The sequence below is a fragment of the Trachypithecus francoisi genome, unplaced genomic scaffold (genome assembly GCF_009764315.1).
Source record: "Trachypithecus francoisi isolate TF-2019V2 unplaced genomic scaffold, Tfra_2.0 Lachesis_group12, whole genome shotgun sequence".
Lineage (NCBI taxonomy): Eukaryota > Metazoa > Chordata > Mammalia > Primates > Cercopithecidae > Trachypithecus > Trachypithecus francoisi.
In genome coordinates, this window is record NW_022681457.1 from 61,992,167 (window position 1) to 62,017,616 (window position 25,450).

A 25,450-nucleotide genomic window follows, 5' to 3' on the forward strand; every position below is an offset into this window, starting at 1 on the left:
TCACTCTGTAGCCCAGGCTGGAGTGCAGTGGTGCGATCTCCGCTCACTGCAAGCTCCGCCTCCCGGGTTCACGCCATTCTCCTGCCTCGGCCTCCCGAGTAGCTGGGACTACAGGCGCCCGCCACTGCGCCCGGCTAGTTTTTTGTATTTTTAGTAGAGACGGGGTTTCACCGTGTTAGCCAGGATGGTCTCGATCTCCTGACCTCGTGATCCGCCCGCCTCGGCCTCCCAAAGTGCCGGGATTACAGGCGTGAGCCACCACGCCCGGCCTTTAAGGCCCCGTTCAAGAGGCATTTAGTTCATTCTAGTGCTTAGGATCCGTGCAGGGGATCTGGAGCCAGACTGCCTGGGTTCAAATCCTGTTGCTACTATGTATTAGCCGTGCAGCCTTGGGTGACTGACTTCACCTCTCTGTGCCTCAAATTCCTCACCTATGAAATGAAGCAGTGATAGCCTCTGCCCCATAAGAGCATCTTAAGAGCCAAATGAATGAATACTTGTGAAGTGCTTCATTGAGACTCTCAGAAAATATGACTCAATGTGTCTAAATCTGTTTTAATGAAATTATATTGTTACTTTTCCAACCTGTGTGATGATTATAGCAGAAATTTACAGGGTGCTGCTTCTGTGCAAGGATATGTTCTTGATGTTTCACATGTGGATGCTGAATTCCTAACTACTATCTGGAGTCATTTGAATTTGTCTGTCTTTGCAGCCTCTTGCAGTCATTGTGTGCCCTGGGTGGAAGAAGGCCCAATTTATTTTTGAATTATTGGGAGAATATAGTATGTCCTCCAGACCTCTTCATCCTGTGCTATTAACAGTCGGGCTCCATAAAGAGGAAGCCAAAAATACAAAGCTTCCAAGGGGCTGTAAGTATCCTTTTCAAACAGCTATAAAAGTGAAAGTATCTTTTTCACTGTCTTCCCTACAGAAGACAGTAGAGCCTGGCCGAGCGGGCCTGGGTCCACAGTGACATGGCTTGTGTGACAACACACTCACAGTCACTAGTCCAGACCTACTTCCCAGCTCCCGACGGTATCGATTACAAAGGCTTGATCTTGACTTACGTCTGCTTCACTGAGAAAACTATGTCATTTCATTCATTTATCACTTTTTCACTCAACACTTAAACTGTTAGATGCTGGGCATACAGGGTTGACTATGACGGAAGCAGTGTTTTACTTCATTAGAAGGCATTTCTAAAAAGTATGTGGACTCTTAGCAGAGGAAATCTTAGAAAAACCTGTGGAAAATTGAAAATGTTGACTTTTTCTTTTAAATGCAGGTGATGTGATTGTTACGACCCCATACAGCCTGCTGAGGCTTCTCGCCTGTCAGAGCCTGCTGTTCCTCAGGCTCTGCCACCTGATCCTGGATGAGGTGGAGGTGCTATTCTTGGAAGCCAATGAACAGGTGAGCGTGGCTTAAGGTCTTCACCACTCAGAAGATAGGTGTGATTAACATGCTAACTGACGGCAGGAAGGAGGAAAAGTGGTTGGGGAATACATTGGTTAATCTAAACAAATTTTACGCTTTAACTTCTATAATTAAGAAGAAGGAATTGTTATCTAAAATTTCCTTCCCAATGTTAGAGTTCTTTCTGAAGTGCAAACATTCTTTCCCAGAGATTTCCTAAGATAGTTAAAGTTTTTCTGATTACGGAAGTAATGATTTTTATTTTAGAAAATTTGGCCGGGCACGGTGGCTCAAGCCTGTAATCCCAGCACTTTGGGAGTCCGAGACGGGCGGATCACGAGGTCAGGAGATCGAGACCATCCTGGCTAACACGGTGAAAACCCGTCTCTACTAAAAAATGCAAAAAACTAGCCGGGCGAGGTGGCGGGCGCCTGTAGTCCCAGCTACTGGGGAGGCTGAGGCAGGAGAATGGCATGAACCCAGGTGGCGGAGCTTGCAGTGAGCTGAGATCCAGCCACTGCACTCCAGCCTGGGCGGCAGAGCAAGACTCCGTCTCAAAAAAAAAAAAAAGTTAAGACATGGAGAAGAGCACTTGAAAAACGCAGCCCCCAGAGCCATAGTCTCAGAAGGGATCCCTCTTACTGTTTTGGAGTACTTGCTTCCTTTTCTTTGAATTCTTGTGTTTGTTGATACATATAGTTAATAACATCAGGGGCATGTTTTACAGGCCATTTTGTAGCCTGCTTCCTGTTCCACAGCCTGGTGGTTACTGGCCATACAGTATGCAGTTCTTTGGACATCACAGAATTTGTTTTAAAACTGTCTTAATTTTGGACATTCAACATAATTTGTATATGTGTGTGGCTACAGAACATGCATGTTTTTTGCACCTGTTTCCTTTAGGATGAATTCCTAAGAGGGGATTCATGGGTCATAGGCTTTGAGCTCTTGTAAGGCTTTTCTTGGAAGCAGTGTCACATGATCGTCAAGGGCATGCACTTGGAAGTAATGATGGCCCCAGTTTCCAGTCCAGGCTTTGTTACTGATGATGGGGCTATTCAGGGTTCCCGAACTCCTCTGAAATCTCAGGTTCTGATTTTTGTAAAACAAGTATCTAGGCGTACTGCTCTGTGCAGCGTCCTTTCTGAAAGCATGATCTGATGTGCACTCCTGTCAGCCATGTGCCAGGCTCTCCACACCGCTGCCAGAGCAGGCTTGGCCCAGCTTTCTCTTCCAGTCTAACTGGCCAACAGTGGGATCTTGTCAGCCTAATTTATATTTCCTTGATTACTTTTTAGGTTGAATATTAATTCGTATTGATCATTTGTATTCACTGTGAGTTGCTTGTTCATTTCCTTTTCTTATTTTCTGTTGGTAGGATGATCTTTTGCTAATGAGTTTTTAGAAGTTTTTATGCAAGAACATTAATCTCATATTAGTTTGTTATGCATGTTTACCAAGATGTTGCTTGTGCTTTAGTTTTGTTTATAATGGAGATTGTAGGATATTTGTTGACTTTAAACTTGACGTTTTCTCCTATTTAGTTTTTGCCTTTTTTTTTTTGAGACTGAGTCCCACCCACTGGAGTGCAATGGTGCAATCTTGGCTCACTGCAACCTCCTCCTCCCGGGTTCAGGCAATTCTTGTGCCTCAGCCTTCCAAGTAGCTGGGATTACAGGTGCCTACCACCATGCCCAGCTAATTTTTTGTATCTTTAGTAGAGACAGGGTTTCACCATGTTGGCCAAGCTGGTCTCGAACTCCTGACCTCATGATCTACCTGCCTCAGCCTCCCAGAGTGCTGGGATTACAGGCATGAGCCACCACACCCGGCCTTTTCCTTTTTATTTTTGAAAGACTTTCCCCACTCTGAGAACAGAAAATATACAATCCCTAACATTTTATGTTCTGTCACACTAGTTCTTACTCTTTTGAAATGAAAACGAAATTAATTATACTAATTTTTCAGATGTTTGCTATATTAGATAGCTTTAAAAAAATTATTGAAGTTGAAGAAAGGGAATCTGCACCACATCAGATTGTTGCAGTTGGAGTTCATTGGAACAAACATATAGAACATCTCATCAAAGAGTTCATGAATGATCCCTACATTGTGATCACAGCCATGGAAGAGGCTGCTCTCTATGGCAATGTCCAACAGGTAATTCTGTGTGTGTGTGTGTGTGTGTGTGTGTGTCTGTGTGTGTGTTGGTGGGGAGCTGATGAACACAAGCAAGTAACTTTTATTTCATGGCTTAATATTAAACAATTACAACTTTGATTTCCTATATAAATTATGAGTGAAATACAATTGTAGTTGAATATTTAAATATATATTGATTTCTTATACATTCTTTTCTATTAAAATCCCAACACCTATGGAAAGTGGATCTGGAGCTCCTAGAATATTAAAAAGTCACATTGTTTCTGTGCTTCATTACCAGGTAGTACATCTTTGCCTAGAATGTGAAAAAACTTCTACTTTACTCCAAGCTCTTGATTTCATTCCAAGTCAGGCACAAAAGACCTTGATCTTCACCTGTTCTGTAGCTGAAACAGAAATAGTGTGTAAGGTGAGCCCATCTCCATATAAAAAATGTTCTGTTTGTTTCAACTGGTTGAATCTCAAGTCATCACAAAATTACTGGGGTAGTCAACTGTGTGGCAGGGAAGTACAGTTTTACAAGTGTAACAACAATCAGAAGAGGAGGTAGGGTCTGCTCACAGAACATGGAGGCTGAGGCCTGGTGCTGGGGAGGAACCAGGTGGGTGGGCAGGGCCTTTCCCCTGCAGCAGCATTCCCCAGGGCAGGGGAGTTTTGTCTTGGTGGAGTATTAAAAGTATCAATTTATAGACATGACAACATCTTCTGTACCCTCTGTTTATGAAGATTGAGGTGGCTCATGCCTGAATCCTAGCCCTTTGAGAGGCGGAGGTGGGAAGATGGCTTGAATCCAGGAGTTCAAGACCAGCCTGGGCAACATAGTGAGACCCTGTTAAAAAAAAAAAAAAAAAAGAAGAAGAAGATTGATAAGATAACAGTAAAAGATATCATATAGCCAAAAAAATCAAATAAATTGGCTAAAAATTTATTCAGTTTTATTTTGTACATATTAGTGGTAAAACATAGAAATGAAGCCAACTACCAAATAGTTAATAGTACATCTACCTTTCTGCAACAGTGAGCTAGAAGTATAGTTACATGATACTGTGGTCAACAAGGACTTTCTATCTGTTGTGTATGTGTGTGTGTATACAAGTATAGCTGTGTTATTTTAAAGGGAAGCAAAATAGTTTTAGCAAAAGACTGCTTGTTTCACTTGAGCAGGATTTTAGACAAAAAACAACTGAATTTTGGAAATATATTTCAGTTTATAATCATCTAATTCTTACAAATTATGGGATCAGTGAGGTAGTGCCCTCAGAAATCATTTAAAGTGCTTTACATTGACAATTATTGATGGAACAGTTGGCTTCCAGCCTATATCCCTGACTGTGGCCTGGCCTCTTTCGTTTCATCTTTAGGTAGTAGAAAGCAATTCAATATTTTGCTTGAAGATGCATAAAGAAATGATTTTTAACTTACAAAATGTTTTAGAACAGTGGAAGAAGAAGTTAAGTTCTGGCTCTCAAATTACATTAGGTAAGTTTTAGTTTCTGTTTCTATTTTGTGAAGGCTGAGCTAGGAATCCTATCTTTAATTCATTTATGTATCTCATCTCCAGATTTCTCATTATTCCCCAGGTTTACTGAGAGTTTATTAGCAATGTTAACTGGGTTTCACTGTGTTAGCCAGGATGTTAATTTCAAAATCAAAAATTAACCTCCACTAAGATTTTGATGTTGAGGTAAATCTCTCAGGTCAGTGGGCAGCCACCATTATATAATATATATGATCATATATATTATGATAGTGATCCTCAAGCTCTCTCTCTCTATATATAGTCATACGTGATTGCTAAATTTAATATTAAAAATATAACAGTCAACATGTATAGAATAAGTGAAAAATATATGGGCCACTTGGATTTGTAATAAGAGACATTTTTCAGGCTAAAAAGGAGACCACTTTTCTCTGGAATTTAAGCGTGGGCTGTGGCATTTTGGGGAAAAAATGGGGAAGAAGTTTCGTTGCATCCAAAAAAGTAAAATGTGATACGGAAATCCACCGCAGTGTGGCTGCAGGAACTGCTGGTTAAAGTACGTGAGGGAACTCCAGCGCATGTGACATTGTCAGACTCCCTCTCTGCAGCCCTCACAGACGACTGCGTCCCACTCTTGGCCATCACCGATGCCACGTGTGTAATTCACTTCAGCTTCCCTGGCTCGCCAAAAGTGTTTGGTGGACGCCTTTATTGCATGTCTGATCATTTTCACACGGAACAGGTTTGGTGAATTTTTATTCTCTTCCATATTCTACTGGCATCTTCTGTGTCATGATAAGCTCAGAGTCCACAAGGTTTCCTCAGTCAGACTAGGATATAGATGATCCACCCCCAATTTTCAGGGTTTATTCACCCCCAATTTTCAGGGTTCTTCTGCAGAACAGGGAGATAAGAAAGCCAAATCTGTCTTGCTGCTGACGGAGAAAGATGCAAGCCATGCAGTGGGCATCCTGCGCTACTTAGAGCGAGCGGACGCCAAGGTTCCCGCAGAGCTGTATGAGTTCACCGCAGGAGTTCTGGAAGCCAAAGAGGATAAGAAAGCTGGAAGACTTCTTTGTCCGTATCTGAAGGCTTTTGGTTTTTGCAAGTAAGCCAGTGATTTGTTTCTAATTAAACTGATGTATAACCTGCAGTAAAGTGCACAACTGGTGCAATGTGGTGAATTGTCATGTATCTGTAGAAGCCACCACCCACTCTGAGGGAGCAGCCCAGGGGTTCCCTCGCGCTCTTCCCCACGTGCCCTCCCCTCTGCAGGACTGTCAGTGTTGATTAATTTTGCTTGGTTTTGAACTCCATAGAAATGGCATCGTGGTATGTTCTCTTTCGTGTCTGGCTTCTTTCTCTCAGCCTCGTGTCTGTGACGTTCATCTGTGTTGAGTGTATCTGTGGTTTGTTTTGTAGCTCAGTGTTCTGCTATATGACTGTATCACAGTGTGTGTATCCATTCTCCTGTTGATGGGCCTGTGGGTGGTTTCCACTATCAGGCTAAGATGTTTGAAGCTGTTAGGAACACTCTTGGCCATGTCTTTTGTGGAAATGTGCACCCATTTCTCTTGGATGCTCTGGAGTGTAAGTGGCAGGTCGTGGGGTAGGCATGTGTTTAATTCTTCCAAAGCGTCTGGCCATTTTCTGGTCTGGTCAGTACTGTCTGAGAGAGCCTGAGTTGTCCCCCACCCTCACCAGTGCTTAGTGTTGGTAGGGGTGGAGTGGTAAACCATTGTGATGTTAATTTGCATTTCCCTAATGATTAATGATGTTGAATATCTTTTCATAGGCTTATGGGACAGTTGGCCATCCTCTTTTTGTGAAGTGCCTGTTGAGGTCTTTTGACCAGTTTTTACAGGGAGTGTTTATCTTTTTTGTCTTGGTTTGTGGGGGGAGTAGCTTATATATACCCAACGTAAGTACTTTGTGTGATGTGTGCACTGAGAATGTCTCCTCCAAGCTGTGGCTTGCATTTTCACTCTTTTAATACTCTGCTGATGATGAACAGGCATTTTAAATTTTGTTGAAGTTTTTTGTTTTTTGTTTCTTTGAGATGGCATTTCACTCTGTCACCCAGGCTGGAGTGCAGTGGCGCTATCTTGGCTTACTGCAAGCTCTGCCTCCCGGGTTCATGCCATCCTCCTGTTTCAACCTCCCAAGTAGTTGGGACTACAGGCGCCCGCCACCACGCTTGGCTAATTTTTTTGTGTTTTTAGTAGAGACGGAGTTTCACCATGTTAGCCAGGATAGTTTTGATCTCCTGACCTCGTGATCCGCCTGCCTTGACCTCCCAAAGTGCTGGGATTACAGGCGTGAGCCACTGTGCCCAGCCTGATGAAGTATTTTCGGGTTACTTTTTTGTGTGCTTATAGGAAATATTTGCCTATCTCAGCCAGGTGCAGTGGCTCATGCCTGTAATCCCAGCACTTTGGGAGGCCAAGGCAGGCGGATCACGAGATCAAGAGATCGAGACCATCCTGGTCAACATGGTGAAACCCCGTCTCTACTAAAAAAATACAAAAATTAGCTGGGCATGGTGGTATGTACCTGTAGGTCCCAGCTACTCAGGAGGCTGAGGCAGGAGAATCACTTGAACCCTGGAGGCAGAGGTTGTAGTGAGCCAAGATCACGCCACTGCACTCCAGCCTGGAGACAGAGCAAGATTCTGTCTCAAAAAGAAGAAAGAAAAAAATTAGCTGGCTGTGGTGGCACACACCTGTAATCAGCTACATAGGAGGCTGAGGCAGGAGAATCACTTGAACCTGGGAAGTAGAGGTTGCAGTGAGCCAAGTTCACACCACTGCACTCCAGACTGGGTGACAGAGTGAGAGATTGTGCCGCTGCATTCCAGCCTGGACCACAGAGTGAGATTCCATCTCAAAAAAAAAAAAAAAATTATCTATTTCAAGGTCATGAAGGCATTCTCCTATATTTCTAGAAGCTTTATAGTTTTAGCTTTCACAGTTACACTTATAATTCATATTAAATTAGTTTGTGTGTATGACCACGTATGGTGGCTCGCACCTATAATCCCAGCGCTTTGGGAGGCTGAAGTGGGAGGATCACTTGAGCTCAGGAGTTCCAAGACCAGCCTGGGCAACACACAGAGACCTGGTGTCTTTAAAAAAATATATATATATATATATATATGTGTGTGTGTGTGTGTGTATGTATATATATACACACACATATATGTGTATATGTGTGTGTATATTCATATATGTGTGTATATATTTATACACATACACATACACACCAGCTGTGGTGGCACATGCCTGTAGTCCCAGCTACTGAGGAGCCTGGGGTAGGAAGATCACTTGAGCCTGGGAAGTCAAGGATTCAGTGAGCTGTGATTGTGCCACTGCACTTCAGCCTGGGCGATAGAATGAGATCCTATGTCCAAAATAAAGAAAAAAGAAAAAAAATTATATGTGTAATGTGAAATCCGGGGCAAGGTTTGATTTTTCCATATAAATAATGGTTTGCTCCAGCATTGTTTATTTAAAATATCATTTGGTTCTCACTGCATTAATGCATTTGCCATAAGCCAGATGATGGTATATGTGGTCCATTTTTGGACTCTGTTCTGTTACATTGGCCTATTGGTCTAACTTTATACCAGTACTACACTTTCTTATAGCAAGTCTTAGGAGCTGGTGTATGAGTCCTCCAGCTTTGGTCCTCACCAAGGTTGTTTGGCTATTTTAAATCCATTGCACCTCCACATACATTTTATTTTTTGTATCTTTTTTTTTTTTTTTTGAGATGGAGTGTCGCTCTGTCACCCAGGCTGGAGTGCAGTGGCGCAATCTCGGCTCACTGCAGCCTCTGCCTTCTGGGTTCAAACAGTTCTCCTGCCTCAGCTTCCTGAGTAGCTGGGACTACAGGCGTGTGCCACCATGCCCAGTTAATTTTTGTATTTTCATTAGAGACAGGGTTTCACCATGTTGGCCAGGCTAATCGCAAACTCCTGACCTCAGCTGACCCACCTGCCTCAGCCTCTGAAAGTGCTGGGATTACAGGCATGAGCCACCCCACCTGGCCTCCATGTACATTTTAGAATGAGCCTATTAGTTTCTTCAGAAATCTTGTGGAGTTTTGCTAGGGACTGCTTTGATTGTGTTGATCAGCTTGGAGAGCATGGGTACTTTGACAGTCATGGGGCTTCTCTGCCTGATCCAGACACACCACCACTGCTTGATACACAGACAGCTGAGGCTGGGACGTGGGTGTCTGATACGTAGCTGCTGGATTAAATTTAAAGATAACTGTTGACATTAACGTTTTTGAATTATTGTACATTAAATGTGTTACTAGCAGCACTTCTATTTATGCTTAAAGAAAACCGACTTTTTTTTTTTTTTTTTCTAAGACAGTCTCTGGCTCTGTCACCCAGGCTGGAGTGCAATGGCATGATCTCAGCTCGCTGAAACCTCCGCCTTCCGGGTTCAAGCAGTTCTTGTGCCTCAGCCTCCTGAGTAGCTGGGATCACAGGTGTGCACCACCACACCTGGCTAATTTTTGTATTTTTAGTAGAGATGGGGTTCGCCATGTTGGCCAAGCTGGTCTCAAACCCCTCACCTCAAGTGGTCCTCCCACCTCAGCCTCCCAAAGTGTTGGGATTACAGGCATGAGCCACCATCCCCAGCCAAATATTGACTTTATTTATTTATTTATTTAGAGATGGAGTCTTGCTCTGTCACCCAGGCTGGGGTACAGTGGCACCATCTTGGCTCACTGCAACCTCTGCCTCCTGGGTTCAAGCGATTTTCCTGCATCAGCCTCCTGAGTAGCTGGGACTGTAAGTAGGCGCCCGCCATCACGCCCAGCTAATTTTCGTATTTTTAGTAGAGTCAGGGTTTCACCATGTTGACCAGGCTGGTCTCGAGCTCCTGACCTCAGGTGATTGGCCTGTCTTGGCCTCCCAAAGTGCTGGGATTACAGGCACGAACCACCGCGCTCGGCGTCAAATACTGACTTTTAAAACGACAATTTCCACTATTTCTCAATGTGGAAGCAGCATTGTAGTTAAGGAATGGCTTCTGGGTTAGAGGTCGATTGGCCTTTGTTGTGTATTATGGCAATGTATTTGTAATTCAGTCTTTATTTTGAAAATATATTTTGTCCATTTACATAATGCATTTTAGAATGGCTAGAGAAATAGGGTGGCTGAGCAGGGAGGATCTCTTGAGCCGAGGAGTTAAGAGGCTGTGGTGAGACATGATCTTGCCACTGCACTCCAGCCTGGGCAACAGAGTGAGACCAAACTCTTAAAAAAAAAAAAAGTTTGCTAGAGAAATAATGAAGTAACTTATTGAGTTTATTCAGTGTTAATTAAAATGTAAAATCCGTTTGTACTTATTTATATATTATTAATGTCATCTGAAATATTTAATGTGGTTATTCAATTTTTAGGGTGTTTGGAATAAAAGTTCTCTGATTTAGGTTGCAGATTAATTTTCTGAAGAAAGCATTAAAATTCACATTAACAATTATTACTTATTTATGGTAAATCTAGTCATTTCATTTTCAGAGACAAGAGGATCTGTCCTGACCGACACCGTATTAATCCAGAAACGGACATGCCCAGGAAACTGTCCAGCCAAGCCCTACCTTCATTTGGATACATTAAAGTAGGTTTGGTTAAAGATCCTTGTGTCCTCTGACGAATGATCATGTTAATAAATGTGTTTTATTTGTTAAGCAGGATCTTAGTAGATGTAATGATGTCTTCCAGTGATCAGTATTAACATACCACCATTAATCCAACCAGAGGCGTGCATCCTTACAAGGTGCCTTATTTCAGGGCCCCAGCTTATTTATAAGCCAAGATCAAATTCAGTAATGGATGACAGTTTAAGGATTTTTTTTTTCAATTGTATTTTCAGAAAATGTTTCTATTTGGGGGCCATTAAAAATAATGCAGTGACTGGACACAGTGGCTCCTACCTGTAATCTCATCATTTTGGGAGACTGAGGCGGGCAGATCACTTGAGGCCAGGAGTTCAAGACCAGCCTGGGCAACATAGTGAGACCTTGTCTCTACAAACAAATTTTAAAAATAATAATAATACAGTGATTACATGAATCTTTTCAAGACATTCGTGATAATTTCTTTGAGGAAAATTCTGTAATAAGATGCAGATAGAATTGCCAAGTTAAGGATTTTTAAATTTTCTTCCAGATCCCCTTTTTATTAATTTCTTCATTTATTTTTGAGCATGCAATTTCTTTTTTTTTTTTTTTTTTTGGTTGAGACAGAGTCTGGAGTGCAGTGGCCGGATCTCAGCTCACTGCAAGCTCCGCCTCCCGGGTTTACGCCATTCTCCTGCCTCATCCTCCCAAGTAGCTGGGACTACAGGTGCCCGCCACCTCGCCCGGCTAGTTTTTTGTATTTTTTTTTTTAGTGGAGACGGGGTTTCACTGTGTTAGCCAGGATGGTCTCAATCTCCTGACCTCGTGATGCGCCCATCTCGGCCTCCCAAAGTGCTGGGATTACAGGCTTGAGCCACCGCGCCCGGCCTGAGCATGCAATTTCTATCCCTTTCACCTGTTTCCCTTAGGGCAGTATCTTTTGTGTTAATTTCCTAGGCTACTGTAAAAGATTACCACCGAGTTAGTGACTTAAAGTCACGTACATTTCTTCTGTCATGTTCGTGGATGCCAGAGTCCAACATCAGGGTGTCAGCAGGGCTGTGCCCCTCTGCAGCCTCCAGAAGGTGACCTGGCCTGTGGTTCGCCCGGCGTCCTTGTGTCTCAGCCGGCAGCCACTGTAGCTCTTTCTCTACCTGCATCTTCACATGACCTCCTCTTCTCTGTGCCCCTTATAAAGGACGTTTCATTGGCGGGAGGGCCCATCTGGATAACCCAGAGCCATTTCCTGGTCTGCAGATTTTACTACCACTGCAAAGACCCTGTTTTCAAGTCAGGTCAAAGTCACAGTGACCTTGGGGTTAGGACATGGACATACCTCTTTTGGGAGAGTCACCATCCAGCCCACTACAGTTTTCATTATTGAATTTTTAAAAAAAATTTCTAACTCTTTCCTGCGTTCTGTCACCTCATTTCTAAGTTGTTGTAATTCTGATCTGTTACTCTTTTATACATGTATTGTTTTCTTAGTTAACAAACTAAATGCAGTGTTTCTTGAAGGTTATGTTTTTAATCTGTTTGTGGATGTATCTTTCTAACAGGTTTCATTGTCTGTAGGGATGGTTCTTCTGCTCTTCTCTTTTTAATTATTTTATTTTTATATAATACATTTTGTTATTTTATGATGACTTCATATCGGATTTAACCTTGTTACTTTGCTGCTGCTCGTTTTTGGATAGAATTTGTTTTCCTGGCATTTTGGAGGAGGTGTGGGTCAGGGTAACTTTTCTGATTTCACAGAGTTCCCATTTCTGTTGTTTTATATACTGTATAAAATGAATATGGTGATGTAGTGTCTAAGATTTCTGAGATTCCCTGGCCCTGTTCCCCTCCTGAACTCTTACCTGGTTTTCTCTTCCTTCATCTCTCTTGTCCCTGGAGGGACAGTGTGGAGATTTTGTAGGGGCTCCAGCCTTCACCCACTGTGGAGGCAGGTGAAGCCTTCCAGGCTCGCTTATCACACTGGCTGAGCCTGTTTCCAGGGAGGGCCTCTTGCCTGTTCTAGAGCTCTCTGTTCTCAGGTCTATTGCTTCCCTCTGCTTCCTCCCGCACAGGCACAGACACTGGTGCCTGTGGGTGTCGCCAGCCCGGCCCTCTCCCCCATCCTGCCAAGTGCCTACTTCTCACTCCTGGCATCTGCTCTGGGCAGCCAGGGCTCCCTGCCTTCATGCAGGGTGTCTCTGCCCTCTGCACGCTGACTTCTTCCTCACACACTGGTCCCCATGCCTACTCTAACCTGTGAAGGGCTGTCTTCTCCAGCATACGCAAGCTGTGGCCTCTCTGTCCACTTCTGGATTGCCGAGGGTCCCTGTAGGACACAGTTTTATCCCTATAACCCTGGAAGCTGGTAAACAGTATGCTCGTAATAAGATGTATCTTGGCCGGGCAAGGTGGCTCAAGTCTGTAATCCCAGGACTTTGGGAGTCCGAGGCGGGCGGATCACGAGGTCAGGAGATCGAGACCATCCTGGCTAACGCGGTGAAACCCCGTCTCTACTAAAAATACAAAAAAATTAGCTGGGCGTGGTGGCAGGCGCCTGTAGTCCCCGCTACTTGGGAGGCTGAGGCAGGAGAATGGTGTGAACCCGGGAGGCGGAGCTTGCAGTGAGCCGAGATCGCACCACTGCACTCCAGCCTGGACAACAGAGTGAGACTCCGTCTCAAAAAAAATAAAATAAAATAAGATGTATCTTGTTACCTGAAAAAAGATCGGAAGGTCTCAAGAGACAGCAATGCTATTTTAAGAAGAATTTCTATAGAAGTGCAGTTAGAAGGTAAACAAAGGAACACTTATACCTAATAATGAAGATTTAAAATAATGAAATTTGCAAAATAAAAAAATCTTCCATTAGATTTAAAGTGAAACTCTAATTCTTTGTGACTATGTGAGGTATTGGTTTTGCCTTGCCTTTTTGGCTAGCTTCCTAGTTTATTTCTAAATCCACGTTGCTAAGCTTTGGTTTCTTAGATTGGGTACTGATTTCTGCAGATACAGGGAGTGTGTACATCTCCAGTTTAGACTAAGTTTGTTTCCTGGTCATGTTTACTATATATGTTTCAGATAATACCTTTTTATATTTTGAATGCAACAAATTATGTTGGCCGTATAATTGATAAACACATGGATCTTTATGCAACTCTCGATGCTGAAATGAATGAGTATTTTAAGGATTCTAATAAAACAACTGTGGAAAAGGTGAAGAAGTTTGGATTGTATGGATTAGCAGAAAAAACGCTTTTTCACAGGTAACATATCTGTTTATTTCACCTGTAAAGTTTTGAAGCATGAGGTAACTAAATGGTGTTGAGTTCCTATTTTCACCTCTGTCCATTTGAGTGTGTATGTGAACCTGGTGACAGCGGGGTTTTCCCCCCACATCTGCTCCAGTTCTTCATGGGAAACTCTTCCCCAGGCTCCTGAGCATGGTGACACCGTGACCCGTTGAGCCATCACTGCGTACAACATACACATACATCTTTAACTCACTTAATTCTTGCCAAGTTTCTATCAAGTGGGCATCATTCCCGTTCTACAGATAAGAAAACAGCCTTGGCAATGTTACGAACATGGTGTCAGGTCAGCTTGATACCTGGCATAGTTTGTACCAACCTAGTCAGTCTGAATCACATGCTTGTTTGCACCCACTTCCCTTAAATCCACACCTGGCGCCACCTGGTGATAGCCTTGAATTCAGAAACTTTGAAACTTGACAGGTGACATCACTCATGCCTGTAATCCCAGCACTGTGGGAGGCTGAGGTGAATGGATTGCTTAAGCCCAGGAGGTCGAGGCTGCACTGAGCTATGATCATGCCACTGCACTCCAGTCTGGGCCACAGAGCAAGACCTTGTCTCTACAAAAAACAAACAAACAAAAAAGACAAAAAGAAAAAAAGAAAAAAACTTTGTGACTTTAATTTGCTATGTTAATTTTTATTATGTTGTTAGATAAAAGGATTTATTCTTATTCAAAAGTACATGTTTTTATACCTATGTATACTTTAAAAACTCCACCACTTGAATTACTGAAGACCTTAGTTTTTATTTCTAGTATAGAGTAAAATCATGGCATTTCGGAGTCTTTTTATATATTTTCCATTTCATGGTAATTTGAGGCAAGCACAATCCTTTCTGGAATCTCTGTGTGTGTTGAACCAATGCCCCGTTGCTCTCCAGGGTTCAGGTGTTGGAAGTGAGCCAAAAAGAAGATGCCTGGGCCCTGGATGACATCCTTGTAGAGTTCATCGACGAAGGCAGGACAGGACTTGTCACAAGGGACCAGCTGCTACATCTCCCAGAACATTTCCACACGCTTCCCCCGCAGGCTGTGGAGTTTATTGTCTGTAGGGTGAAACCTGCAGACAATGAAATGGAATGGAATCCGAAGGTGGGTTATTTTGGCTTTTTGTCTAGTGTTGACTTTTAGAATGTGTTTAACCCAGAATATACACAGAATTGAGGCCTGTCTGGATTTAGAGTGTGACATTTGGGCAGGGAAAGAGCGGTCTGCTCAGATCCCCATGGTGTGTGAACATCCCAGCTGAGCCCTCAGAGAGGTGCTGGGTAGCCACAACACTGCCGCCGCCACTAACCTTGTGCTTACGCTCACAGAATTGGTATAAAGTAGGGATGTCGGTAACATAAATTGCCCACAGCCTAAGCAGGGGAAGCACCTACAAAAGTGAACATTCCAGGCTGGGTGCTGTGGCCTATAATCTCAACAGTTTGGGAAGCCGAAGGATGAGGATTCCTTGAGCCCAGGAAGTTGAGGCTGCAATGATCTATGATCGTGTCACTGCACTCCAGCCTGGGTGACAGAGTGAGACCCTGTCTCTTAAAGAAAACAAATCAAAAAACAGAAAAAAAGTGGAAAAGTGGACCCTCCAGCCAAAGAGGGGGCACAATGGGTGGTCTCAGGAGAGGCCAGGTGATTCCACTGGGGCAGGGACGATGGGCCAGGAAGGAGAGATGGAGGCCAGAAAAGCTGCCAAAGGAAGGGTCATTTCCTCTGGGCTTCGTGGGATAACTAGGATGTCACCAAGTAGAACAGATGGGCGTTGAAAGCAAAGAGAACCACTTGTGCTGAGGCACAGCAACAGAAGAGGGCCCCATGTGGGCTCACGTGGCCGTCCAAGTGGAGTGGGAAGGCCCAGCCCTTGCGGCCAGGGAGAGACCTGCAGCCAGTCCTGCCCATCACTGGAGCATGAGTCGTGTTGCTAAGTGCTCCGATTCTCCAAGGAAAGGTTACATTTTGCATAATTCGACAAATGGGACATGAAATAAGTCATTGCAATTGGCAAAGTAAAAACAGTTTGGGTTACAAACAAAGTTAAACATTATCCAGGAAATAAACAAGTGAATGCTTCCATGATGCAGGATAAACACACAACCTTACTCTTCTAAGTTTAGTAAAAGGGGCCTTTATCACAAGGCAGTGGTGTTCCTTCTTTGTAATGACCGTCTCCTGTGTACCAGGTACCCTCCTGGGTTCTGGGAATGTAGTCATCAGCAAGAAGGTCACAGTCCTTTCCCCAAGAAACACCTGACCTGTGAAGATGACTGACTGAAAGTCTCCCTTGAGGGAGCTGCCTTCTGTGGGAATGGAGAAAGCTTCTCCAGTGTCCGTTCTTTCGAATTGATTCACCAAGTGCAAGGGGGACGGAAATGGGCAGGTCCCTTTCGCCCTGCTTTGTTCATGTGAAAATGTGCATGAGAGGTTGCTTAGACAGGTCCTGCCTGTTGTGTTCCTCCTTGAGAGGAAACGGCAATGGCCAGGCGTGGTGACTCATACCTGTAATCCTTGGGAGCCCAAGATGGGAGGATTGCTTGAGCCTAGGAGTTCAAGACCAGCCTGGGCAACGTTATGAGACCCCATCTCTAAAAAAAAAAAAATTAAAAATTAACCAAGTGTGGTGGTACGTGTCTGTGGTCTCAGCTACTGGGGAGGCTGAGGAAGGAGGATTGCTGGGGCCCTGGAGTTTAAGGCTGCAGTGAGCTATGATTGTGCCACTGCACTCCAGCCTGGGTGGTGGAGAGAGATCCTGTGTCAAAGAAAAAAAGAAAGAAAACAACAGCCATTTACTCAGGGAGGGGTACACAAAAGACCAGGCCCTCAGCTCCAGTGTCACTGGCTGCAAGGCAGCTCCATTGCAGTGACGGCTTCAGAGCAGGAGGAACAACTTTCACTTCACTTTCATTGAGCTTTCAAAGAAATAGGCATCCGTGCTTTAAAGACAGATTGGTAGGTGATGGAGGAGATGGGATACGCATGTACACAGAAGGAAATGTACAGTGTTGGGTCCCAAAGGCACAGACCCCGCCTTGAGCTCTGGGAACTCACTAGTAAGAGACCATGGGCGAGTTCCTTTCCACACCTGCCTCACTAAACTCTGCTATTAGCCTTGTGGACGAAAGGGGGTGATGACATCGGTGACCTCATAGCGTTACTGTGAGGCTCAAATGAAATGCATGGAATATTTTGCAAATTGTATGGTGTATACAAAATAAGGTATTTTGGTGAAGCCTCACCTAAAATAATGTTAAGTGCTTTTTTCAGGTTACTAGGTACATCCATCATAAAATTGTTGGAAAATTACATGTTGCAAAAGTGATCCTGGCTTTGGGAAATACAGTTTGGATTGATCCAATGGTAAGTATGCATGTTTCTTAAAAATAAGTCTGTTTGAATGGGCCACTAAAATTATCCAGATTATTCTAAGCTGTCACTTGAATAACTACTGCACAGAAACGGTGACTTATTTGGGGCTCTGTTAGGGAGAGGTGTTTTTCATGTTATTTGGGTCATGAATTGGGTTGTGGGTTTAGTTTTTGTTCAGGGGAACATTTTACATTGTAACCCCAGCACACATGTGCATTGTGTATGTGAGGCACACGCACACACACACATGCAGCTGAACAAAGCTTCTTGAGGACTCCATGTGACATTCTCTGATGCTGACAGTTTCTAACTTGCTCATTCCCCACGCACTTACTGAGCACCTGCCATGTGCCAGGAGCAGTGCTGGGCACCGGGTTCCCTCTGGGAGCAAAGCACACGAAGCCCCCATCCTGCAGAGCAACCCTTGGGGGAGGCGGGGGGAAGGGGGAGGGGAGGACACATGACAAGGACACGTGACTCAACCGGCCTCCGTGTCTCTCCACCACTGCTGGCACCACCCTCCCTGCTTGTTCCCCAAGAGCTCCACTCCTCCACTTAAATCTTATTATGAATACTTACAAGATTTAACAGAGTCAGTTTATAAAAACTTTTGCTGAAAGTTGTTTTTATGAGGTTGGAAAAGTTTTAACATGTTAAAAGGGGAGTTTGGATGTAAGGTTTAAGACTAAGCAGAAAATGGTTTTCAGAAGAGAAAATATGGATTACAAATGCAGGTAAATGAGGAGACTTGGGCATCTTAGTTGATGCTGTGATATTATTGTGTTTGTTTTTTATTGGGGGGAGAAAAGCAAAAATTTTATTAAGTGGAGATTTAAAAGAGATTGAAGTAAAGAAAAAAACCCACCGGGCAGATGGGTCCACACTGCAGTGCGTGTGGCAGTGCTCACGGCGGCCAGAGGGAAACAGACCCACCCTCGCCGTCTCCACCTGCTCCTGCTCCCACCCAGTTTGAACAGAGAGAGGCTCCTCCACACATTCCCTGGTGGGCACACATTCCTGGGGTTCACCTAGGAAGAGGCCCCAGGCAGGGCAGGCCTGGACACCCCCCACCCTCACCATGGAAGGGACAGCCCCTCCTATACCCACATTGCCACCAACAGGGCCAGTTTGTTAGAGATTTTTGTGTTTTACTTAATTTTGTATAAATGGAAATGGATGAGGATGTTTTGGTTGCAGAAAAGACAAACAGAAGAAATGGCCCAGAACAGGATTCAGGTTCTTGGCTTAGGCCTTTCCCAGGCACGGGCAGACGCTGAGCCTCAGCAGGTAAAAACAGTTGAGAAGGAATGAGAAAGATGTAAGAATTATGCATCTGACTAGGGGTTTATCCCAGATTTGCAAATTGGTCGTGACTAGGGGTTTATCCCAGATTTGCTCTTGCCACCCCCCCACCACCTGCTCATATTTCTGTGGCATGGGGCAAGGCCTGGACCATTTGGATGGAGTCTCAGGTATGAAGCAATCCAGATGCTGCCATGGGAAGCCCTGCACATCGTGGCAAGCGCCGAAGTGCAGCCAACATGGCAGGATGAACCAGAGAGGCCCTGTGAGAGTGACTGTGCTTCAGTTAAAATTCAGAGTGACTCCTGCTAATGTTCGATTTTTTCGTTGATTCAAGGTGCACATTACAAACCTTTCCAATTTAAAAACCTCTGTCATTGATTATAATGTTCGAGCTGAAATTTTGTCCGTGGGAATGGGCATTGATAATCCAGAACACATAGAACAACTGAAAAAATTACTTGAAGATGCAAAGATACCAGCTTTTGAAGAAAGCCTAAGCCAGACCCCGTAAGTGAATTTCTGTCTCCTTTTTGGAAGAGCTGTTTTTTGGAAATACAACTCACAAGTGTTAAGGACATGTTTTATGAAAGTAGAAGAGTTGGCGTGGTGGCTCACGCCTGTAATCCCAGCACTTTGGGAGGCTGAGGTGGGTGGATCACGAGGTCAGGAAATCAAGACCATCCTGGCCAACACGGTGAAACCCCATCTCTACTAAAAACACAAAAATTAGCTGGGTGTGGCAACGCACGCCTGTAATCCCAGCTACTCGGGGGGCTGAGGCAGGAGAATCACTTGAACCCGGGAGGCAGAGGTTGCAGTGAGCCGAGATCACACCACTGCAGTCCAGCCTGGTGACAGAGTGAAAAGACGTCTCAAAAAAAAAAAAAGTAGAAGGGTTTTTAATGAGTCTCCATGTACCCATCACTCAGTTGTAATAATGACCAAGATTTTGAAAATCTAGTTTTATCTCTACCCCAGCCCACACTTGGTTTTGTTGGCGTATTATAAAGCGATCTCAAATATAGTATTTCACCTGCGTCTCTTACAGGAAGGATCTTTAACTTTTTATTGACCAATAGCACACATACAGAAAAGTACGCACGTCAGACGTGATGTGTTTCCTGAGTATACCTATGTAACCAGCCCAGATCAAGAAACAGAGCCTGGCTTAGAGCCTCCCCTCACTCTAGCTACTCCCCCTGCCCAACAGGAGCCATTCTCCTGATGTGGAAAAGCAGGAATGGTTTTCCCTGCTTTTGTACTTGGAATGGAATTAGACAGTATGCCTCCTCACCATAGTGAGTTACAGAAGCTAGGCTCAAAGGAGGAATAAATTCTCTAAATTCTCACAGTTACATAATGTTCCTTTGTATGAATGTACCATTATTTGTTTACCCATTCTACTGTTGACTGGGGAGATTTCCAGTTTGGGGTACTTCAAGTAATGGTGCTTTAAACATTACCGTACATATCTTTTACAAATATATACACTTACAGATAAATTTCTGATGGAATGGGATCACTGAGTCATGGTTAGAGTTACTACCCAATAGTGTTCCAAAGTGGCCGCACCAGCGTCTCCTCCCATGGAGGGTATTAGGGAGACTGTGACAGTCACTCTGAGGAGGGATCCTGGCAGCTCCAGAGGGGGAAGGATCTGTATCAATAATTGCTTCCAGTTAGGAGGAAAACAGAAGGCATCTGTTAAGAAAGTGGGCAAAAGACATGAGCAGCAACTTCAGGATGCCTAATTACCATATGAGAAGGTGCTGGAACTCCCGAAAGCCCAGGGAGTAACACCACAGCATGCTCAGCCCACCAGAGAGGGGAATGAGAGAAGGAAGGAAAACACGCACCAAGTGTGGGCAGGGATGAGAGCGGCAGGGTTTCCCAAAACTTAACCAGAGCACTGTTAGCACAGCTAAAAAGACTTTAATTGCATGTGTTTTATTGTGGCAAAATACACATGACAACAGCTGCCATTTAAATTCTTTTTAAGTGTACAATTCGGTGGCATTTAGGACATTATCAGTGCTGTGCAACCATCATCACTCTCCATCTCCAGAACTTGCTCATCTTCTGGACAGAAACTCCATACTCCTTAAATAATAATTCCAGAGTCTGCCCCCGCAGGCCCCCTACTCTCCTTTGTCTCTAAGAATCTGCCAATCCTGGGCACTTTCAGTGGAACCGTCCACTGTTTGCCCTTTTGTGTCTGGCTCGTCTCAGTGGAATGTCCTCAAGGTCCACCCGTGTTGCAGCCCGGGTCAGATTTCCTTCCCTTTGAAACTCGTCCTCCATGGCATGGATCACCAACCACATTTTGCTTCTCCATTCATCTGCCTGTGCACACCTGGGCTGCTGCCCCTCTTGACTGTGGTGGATGTGCTCCTGTGTACACAGGTGTACAAATACCTGTTTGAGCCCCTGCCTTCACTTCTCTGGGGTTGCTACTCAGAAGTGGAGCTACTGGGCCCTGTGGGAATCCTGTGCATGATTTTTGGGGACCCTCCATCCAGTTTCCGCAGCTGCTACCCTATTGCCCGTTCCACCAGCCATTGCCCGTTCCACCAGCCACATCCGAGGCCTGCAGTTCTCCATGTCCTCTCCTTGACCCTGTCCGAGGTGGAAACTCCAGGTCTCTTCGGGGCTCTTCCAAGTGTGCCTCTGTGCGCTTGTGCTATTCTAAATGGCCCATACACACGAATGCTTTTGAACATCCTAATTGCCCAGTCTCTCGCTCTCCACGTCTCCTCCGGCCCGGCCGGAGGTCTGGGGTCTGTAGGGCCTGGTAGCTTTAGAAGCAGGCCTGGGGTCTGTAGGGCCTGGTAGCTTTAGAAGCAGGCCTCCATCTCAAAAAATAAATAAATAAATAAGTAAGTAAGTAAAAAGTGCTTTTACCCCTGCACTCCAAGCTCTGTCCTCCACTGTCCCCAGACAGGCTCCACAGACGCACATGATTATTTGCAAATGAAGTCTGCTCTGCTTCCTCCAGGCCGAGGGTGACAGGGACCAGGCCTGCTCAAGACCAGGATCGTCCATCCAAGGAGCAGGAGGGACAGGGGTGAGTAAGAACACCACAGAGCTTTCTCCCAGAATGCCAGAGACAGGGCCATGTGTGAGGGAGAGCCAGTGAGGGACGGTCCACACGGACGCCTGGGAGGAGTCCCCACGAGCTGAGGGAAGGACTTGGCGGTGAGTTCCACGAGCAAGGATGAAGGTGCCCGGAGCGGAGCAGCATACAGGGACCCAGAGGTGCCGGGCTAGGTCTTGCGGGGCCTGTGGCCACTGCAGGGAATGGGCTCTTTCTCCACAGAGGCTGGAGCCATGAGCAGATTTTGAGCAGAGGGGTGACTTGAACAGAAGATGATTTGTGGCTGCTGTATTGACAACAGACTCAAGGGAGGGTAGGGGACAAAGATTGTGCCAGGGGCTTCGGACAGGAGGATGGAGGCTTGGACCAGGCGGCTTTGTGGAGGCTGAGAAGCCGCTGGTTTCTCAGTGTGTTCTGCTGGAGCTGACGTGGCTCCAGCCAGGCTGCATCTGTGGCAAGAGCACAGCCCTCATGGCAGGGCCTGGGAGCCCCAGAGGTGTAAGAGGAGGGGTCCGGGGGTGAGCCCTGGTGTCTCCGCTGGGGAGCATGGAGAAGGGTGGGGATGTTGTAGCCAGCAGGTGGAGGGAAGCCTGGAGAGGCGGGTGGGCGAGGGATGCATGTCCCGGACAGGAGTGATGAACTAGCCTAGGTGCAGCTGCAGACCCAGTGAGTGAGGACCAAGATGGAGCTAGTGGCCTGCCAGGCTAGAGACCTGTTGGGTTAGTGGCTTGCTGGGCTAGTGGCCTGCTGGGTTAGTGGCCTGCTGGGCTAGTGGCCTGCTGGGCTGGTGACTTGCTGGGTTAGTGGCCTGCTGGGCTAGTGGCCTGCTGAGCTGGTGACTTGCTGGGTTAGTGGCCTGCTGGGTTAGTGGCCTGCTGGGCTGGTGACTTGCTGGGCTAGTGGCCTGCTGGGCTGGTGACTTGCTGGGTTAGTGGCCTGCTGGGCTAGTGGCCTGCTGGGCTAGTGGCCTGCTGGGCTGGTGACTTGCTGGGTTAGTGGCCTGCTGGGCTGGTGACTTGCTGGGTTAGTGGCCTACTGGGCTAGTGGCCTGCTGGGCTAGTGGCCTGCTGGGCTGGTGACTTGCTGGGTTAGTGGCCTGCTGGGTTAGTGGCCTGCTGGGCTGGTGACTTGCTGGGTTAGTGGCCTGCTGGGCTAGTGGCCTGCTGAGCTGGTGACTTGCTGGGTTAGTGGCCTGCTGGGTTAGTGGCCTGCTGGGCTGGTGACTTGCTGGGTTAGTGGCCTGCTGGGCTAGTGGCCTGCTGAGCTGGTGACTTGCTGGGTTAGTGGCCTGCTGGGCTGGTGACTTGCTGGCTTAGTGACCTGCTGGGCTAGTGACTTGCTGGGCTAGTGGCCTGCTGGGCTAGTGACTTGCTGGGCTAGTGGCCTGCTGGGCTGGTGACTTGCTGGGCTAGTGGCCTGCTGGGCTGGTGGCCTGCTGGGCTGGTGACTTGCTGGGTTAGTGGCCTGCTGGGCTGGTGGCCTGCTGGGCTGGTGACTTGCTGGGCTAGTGGCCTGCTGGGCTGGTAACTTGCTGGGTTAGTGGCCTGCTGGGCTGGTGACTTGCTGGGTTAGTGGCCTCCTGGGCTAGTGGCCTGCTGGGCTAGTGGCCTGCTGGGCTCTTGGTGGTTGGTGACCTTGAAAGATTCCTGAGTTGCAGCTGAAAGTAGGAGGATTTAAAATATTGTGGGCCGGGCGTGGTGGCTCATGCCTATAATCCCAGCACTTTGGAAGGCCGACGCAGGAGGATTGCTTGAGCTCAGGAGTTCGAGACCAGCCTGGGCAACATAGCAAGACCCAGTCTCTACTAAAAATACAAAAACTAGCTGGATATGATGGTACACGCCTGTAGTTCTAGCTACTTGGAGACTGAGGTGGGAAGATTGGTTGAGCCCAGGAGGTTTAGGCTGCAGTGAGCCGTGATTGTGCCACTGCACTCCAGCCTGGGTGACAGCAAGACCTTGTCTCAAAAAAAAAAAAAAAAATGACAAAGATGAACATAGTATGGTCTAAAGTTTTTTAGTTTTTTACCTTAATAAAAATGGATACATAGGATTAGGATAGAGGGTAGTTTCCATGCACTTTCAAGACAAAAGAAAAATTTTCCCATACTTCTAAGATACTTATTTAGAAATGAAGATGCCATTAAAGTTTAGTAGATTTAACCAAAATGAGGTTTGGTGGCACATGGGAAGCGCCGACTTTGAGCCCCAGCTCTGTGTAAAGGCTCCCACAGCCCCTTTTGCACTGTAGCTTTGTAGTTAAGAGAGCTTAACATACCCGTGGTCATGAACACAGAGCATGCAGCAGTATGGGCACTGCGAGGTTTCATAGGGAACCTGCTAGGAGAGTGCCCCATCTCAGACAGCTCCTGGAGAATGGGGGATCCTGACAGGTAGAGAGGAATGGCAAGAATATTTCATGCTGTGACCAGCAGATATGAAAGCCACAGGACTTAGCGGTTGGCAGATGTTAGGGAGTGTGGGTCTGTGTGTCTGAGCCCTGGTGCTTGGGGGATGCTGGTGTGGTGGACAGTGACACGTGGTTCCCAGGCACAGCCCACGGCAGAGGAGGAGAGGCTGAGGTGGGCTGTGGAGGTGCCAGTTTTTAAGGTTACTGAAAGTCTAAACCTAGGGCTCAGGAAAGCAGCTGGGGAACGTTCTTGGTTTGCTGCTGTTTGAGGAGAGTCAAAGCTCAGTAGTATGAGGAGGAAGGAACCAACCTAGCAGGGGAGGATCTAGAAAAGGAGAAGAGGGTGGGCGACCGCATAGAGCTTGGGGAGGGGCAGTGGCTGGGGACGCTCGCTGCCTGAATCTGGAAAGTGCTGCACCACAGGCTTCTTCCGGGCCCATCAGAAGACAGGCACACCCCTCCTTCTCACAGGTGTGTGTGTGTGGCTGTCAAAAGACAGCACACCCCTCCTCGTGTGTGCATGTGTGTGCGTATGTATGTGCATGCATGTGTGTGTGTGTAGGTTTGCTCATTTAGGCCTGAATTGTCTCTTCAAGGGTGTATAAAAACCGAGTCACATTGTCACCCACGAGGAAGGGAGCTGGCTGGCTGGGGAGCAGGGATGAGAGGAGCTTTTCAGTGTACAGCCAAATTTGACTTCTTTTAAAATACTGAACCACATGAATGTGGATACCTGTTCAAAGAACCAAAAGAATAGCACAATTTAAAAATTTTAAAATAAGTAATCTAGCTAGTTACTAAGTAGGACAAAATACGGGGCATCACGTTGAATTTAGTAGGTTCCCATATGTTTAAATGCGTGTGTCTGTCCATGTGTTTTAGATAGAGAGATATAGAAGGCAATAATTTCTTTTATATGTGAAGAATATTTCTAGAAGTAGGCCCAAACTGATAACAGGGGTGGTCTCTGGGAAGATGGTCCCAGAGCCTGGGTCAGGGGAGGCAGGAAACTGGCTTGTCACTTTCTGTCCTCTGGTCCTATGTGAAGTGTGCAGCAGTGAGCATGGAAGGGAAACCACCTTGGTAAAGAGTGAAGGCCTCCCTGGTCCTGTGTGCTTGCCCTTCATCTTCATCGGAAGGAACAGAGTTGACGGGCTGCCTGGGGCATCTTAAATGAGTCATAAGCTCTATGTGGGTCTGACCCCAGGGCCACAGGCACTTCACAGTCATTTATTGCCTGCCTTCCTCTCCCACTTGGGCAGTTC

General features: G+C 45.9%; 1 protein-coding gene across 2 annotated transcripts in view; it reads left to right on the top strand.

Annotated features, from left to right (window-relative positions):
- Positions 1 to 25,450, top strand: part of TDRD12 (tudor domain containing 12) — a 105,545-nt gene that overhangs the window by 71,528 nt on the left and 8,567 nt on the right. For both annotated transcript variants that reach the window (XM_033225605.1, XM_033225606.1), the window contains 13 exons: positions 716 to 872; positions 1,289 to 1,416; positions 3,388 to 3,579; positions 3,863 to 3,991; positions 4,944 to 5,061; positions 5,671 to 5,804; positions 5,950 to 6,170; positions 10,602 to 10,701; positions 13,781 to 13,965; positions 14,896 to 15,106; positions 17,276 to 17,368; positions 19,017 to 19,189; positions 21,678 to 21,746. In XM_033225605.1, coding sequence (XP_033081496.1) covers positions 716 to 872; positions 1,289 to 1,416; positions 3,388 to 3,579; positions 3,863 to 3,991; positions 4,944 to 5,061; positions 5,671 to 5,804; positions 5,950 to 6,170; positions 10,602 to 10,701; positions 13,781 to 13,965; positions 14,896 to 15,106; positions 17,276 to 17,368; positions 19,017 to 19,189; positions 21,678 to 21,746 — 1,910 coding nt within the window. The remainder of the gene's footprint in view (positions 1 to 715; positions 873 to 1,288; positions 1,417 to 3,387; positions 3,580 to 3,862; positions 3,992 to 4,943; positions 5,062 to 5,670; positions 5,805 to 5,949; positions 6,171 to 10,601; positions 10,702 to 13,780; positions 13,966 to 14,895; positions 15,107 to 17,275; positions 17,369 to 19,016; positions 19,190 to 21,677; positions 21,747 to 25,450) is intronic.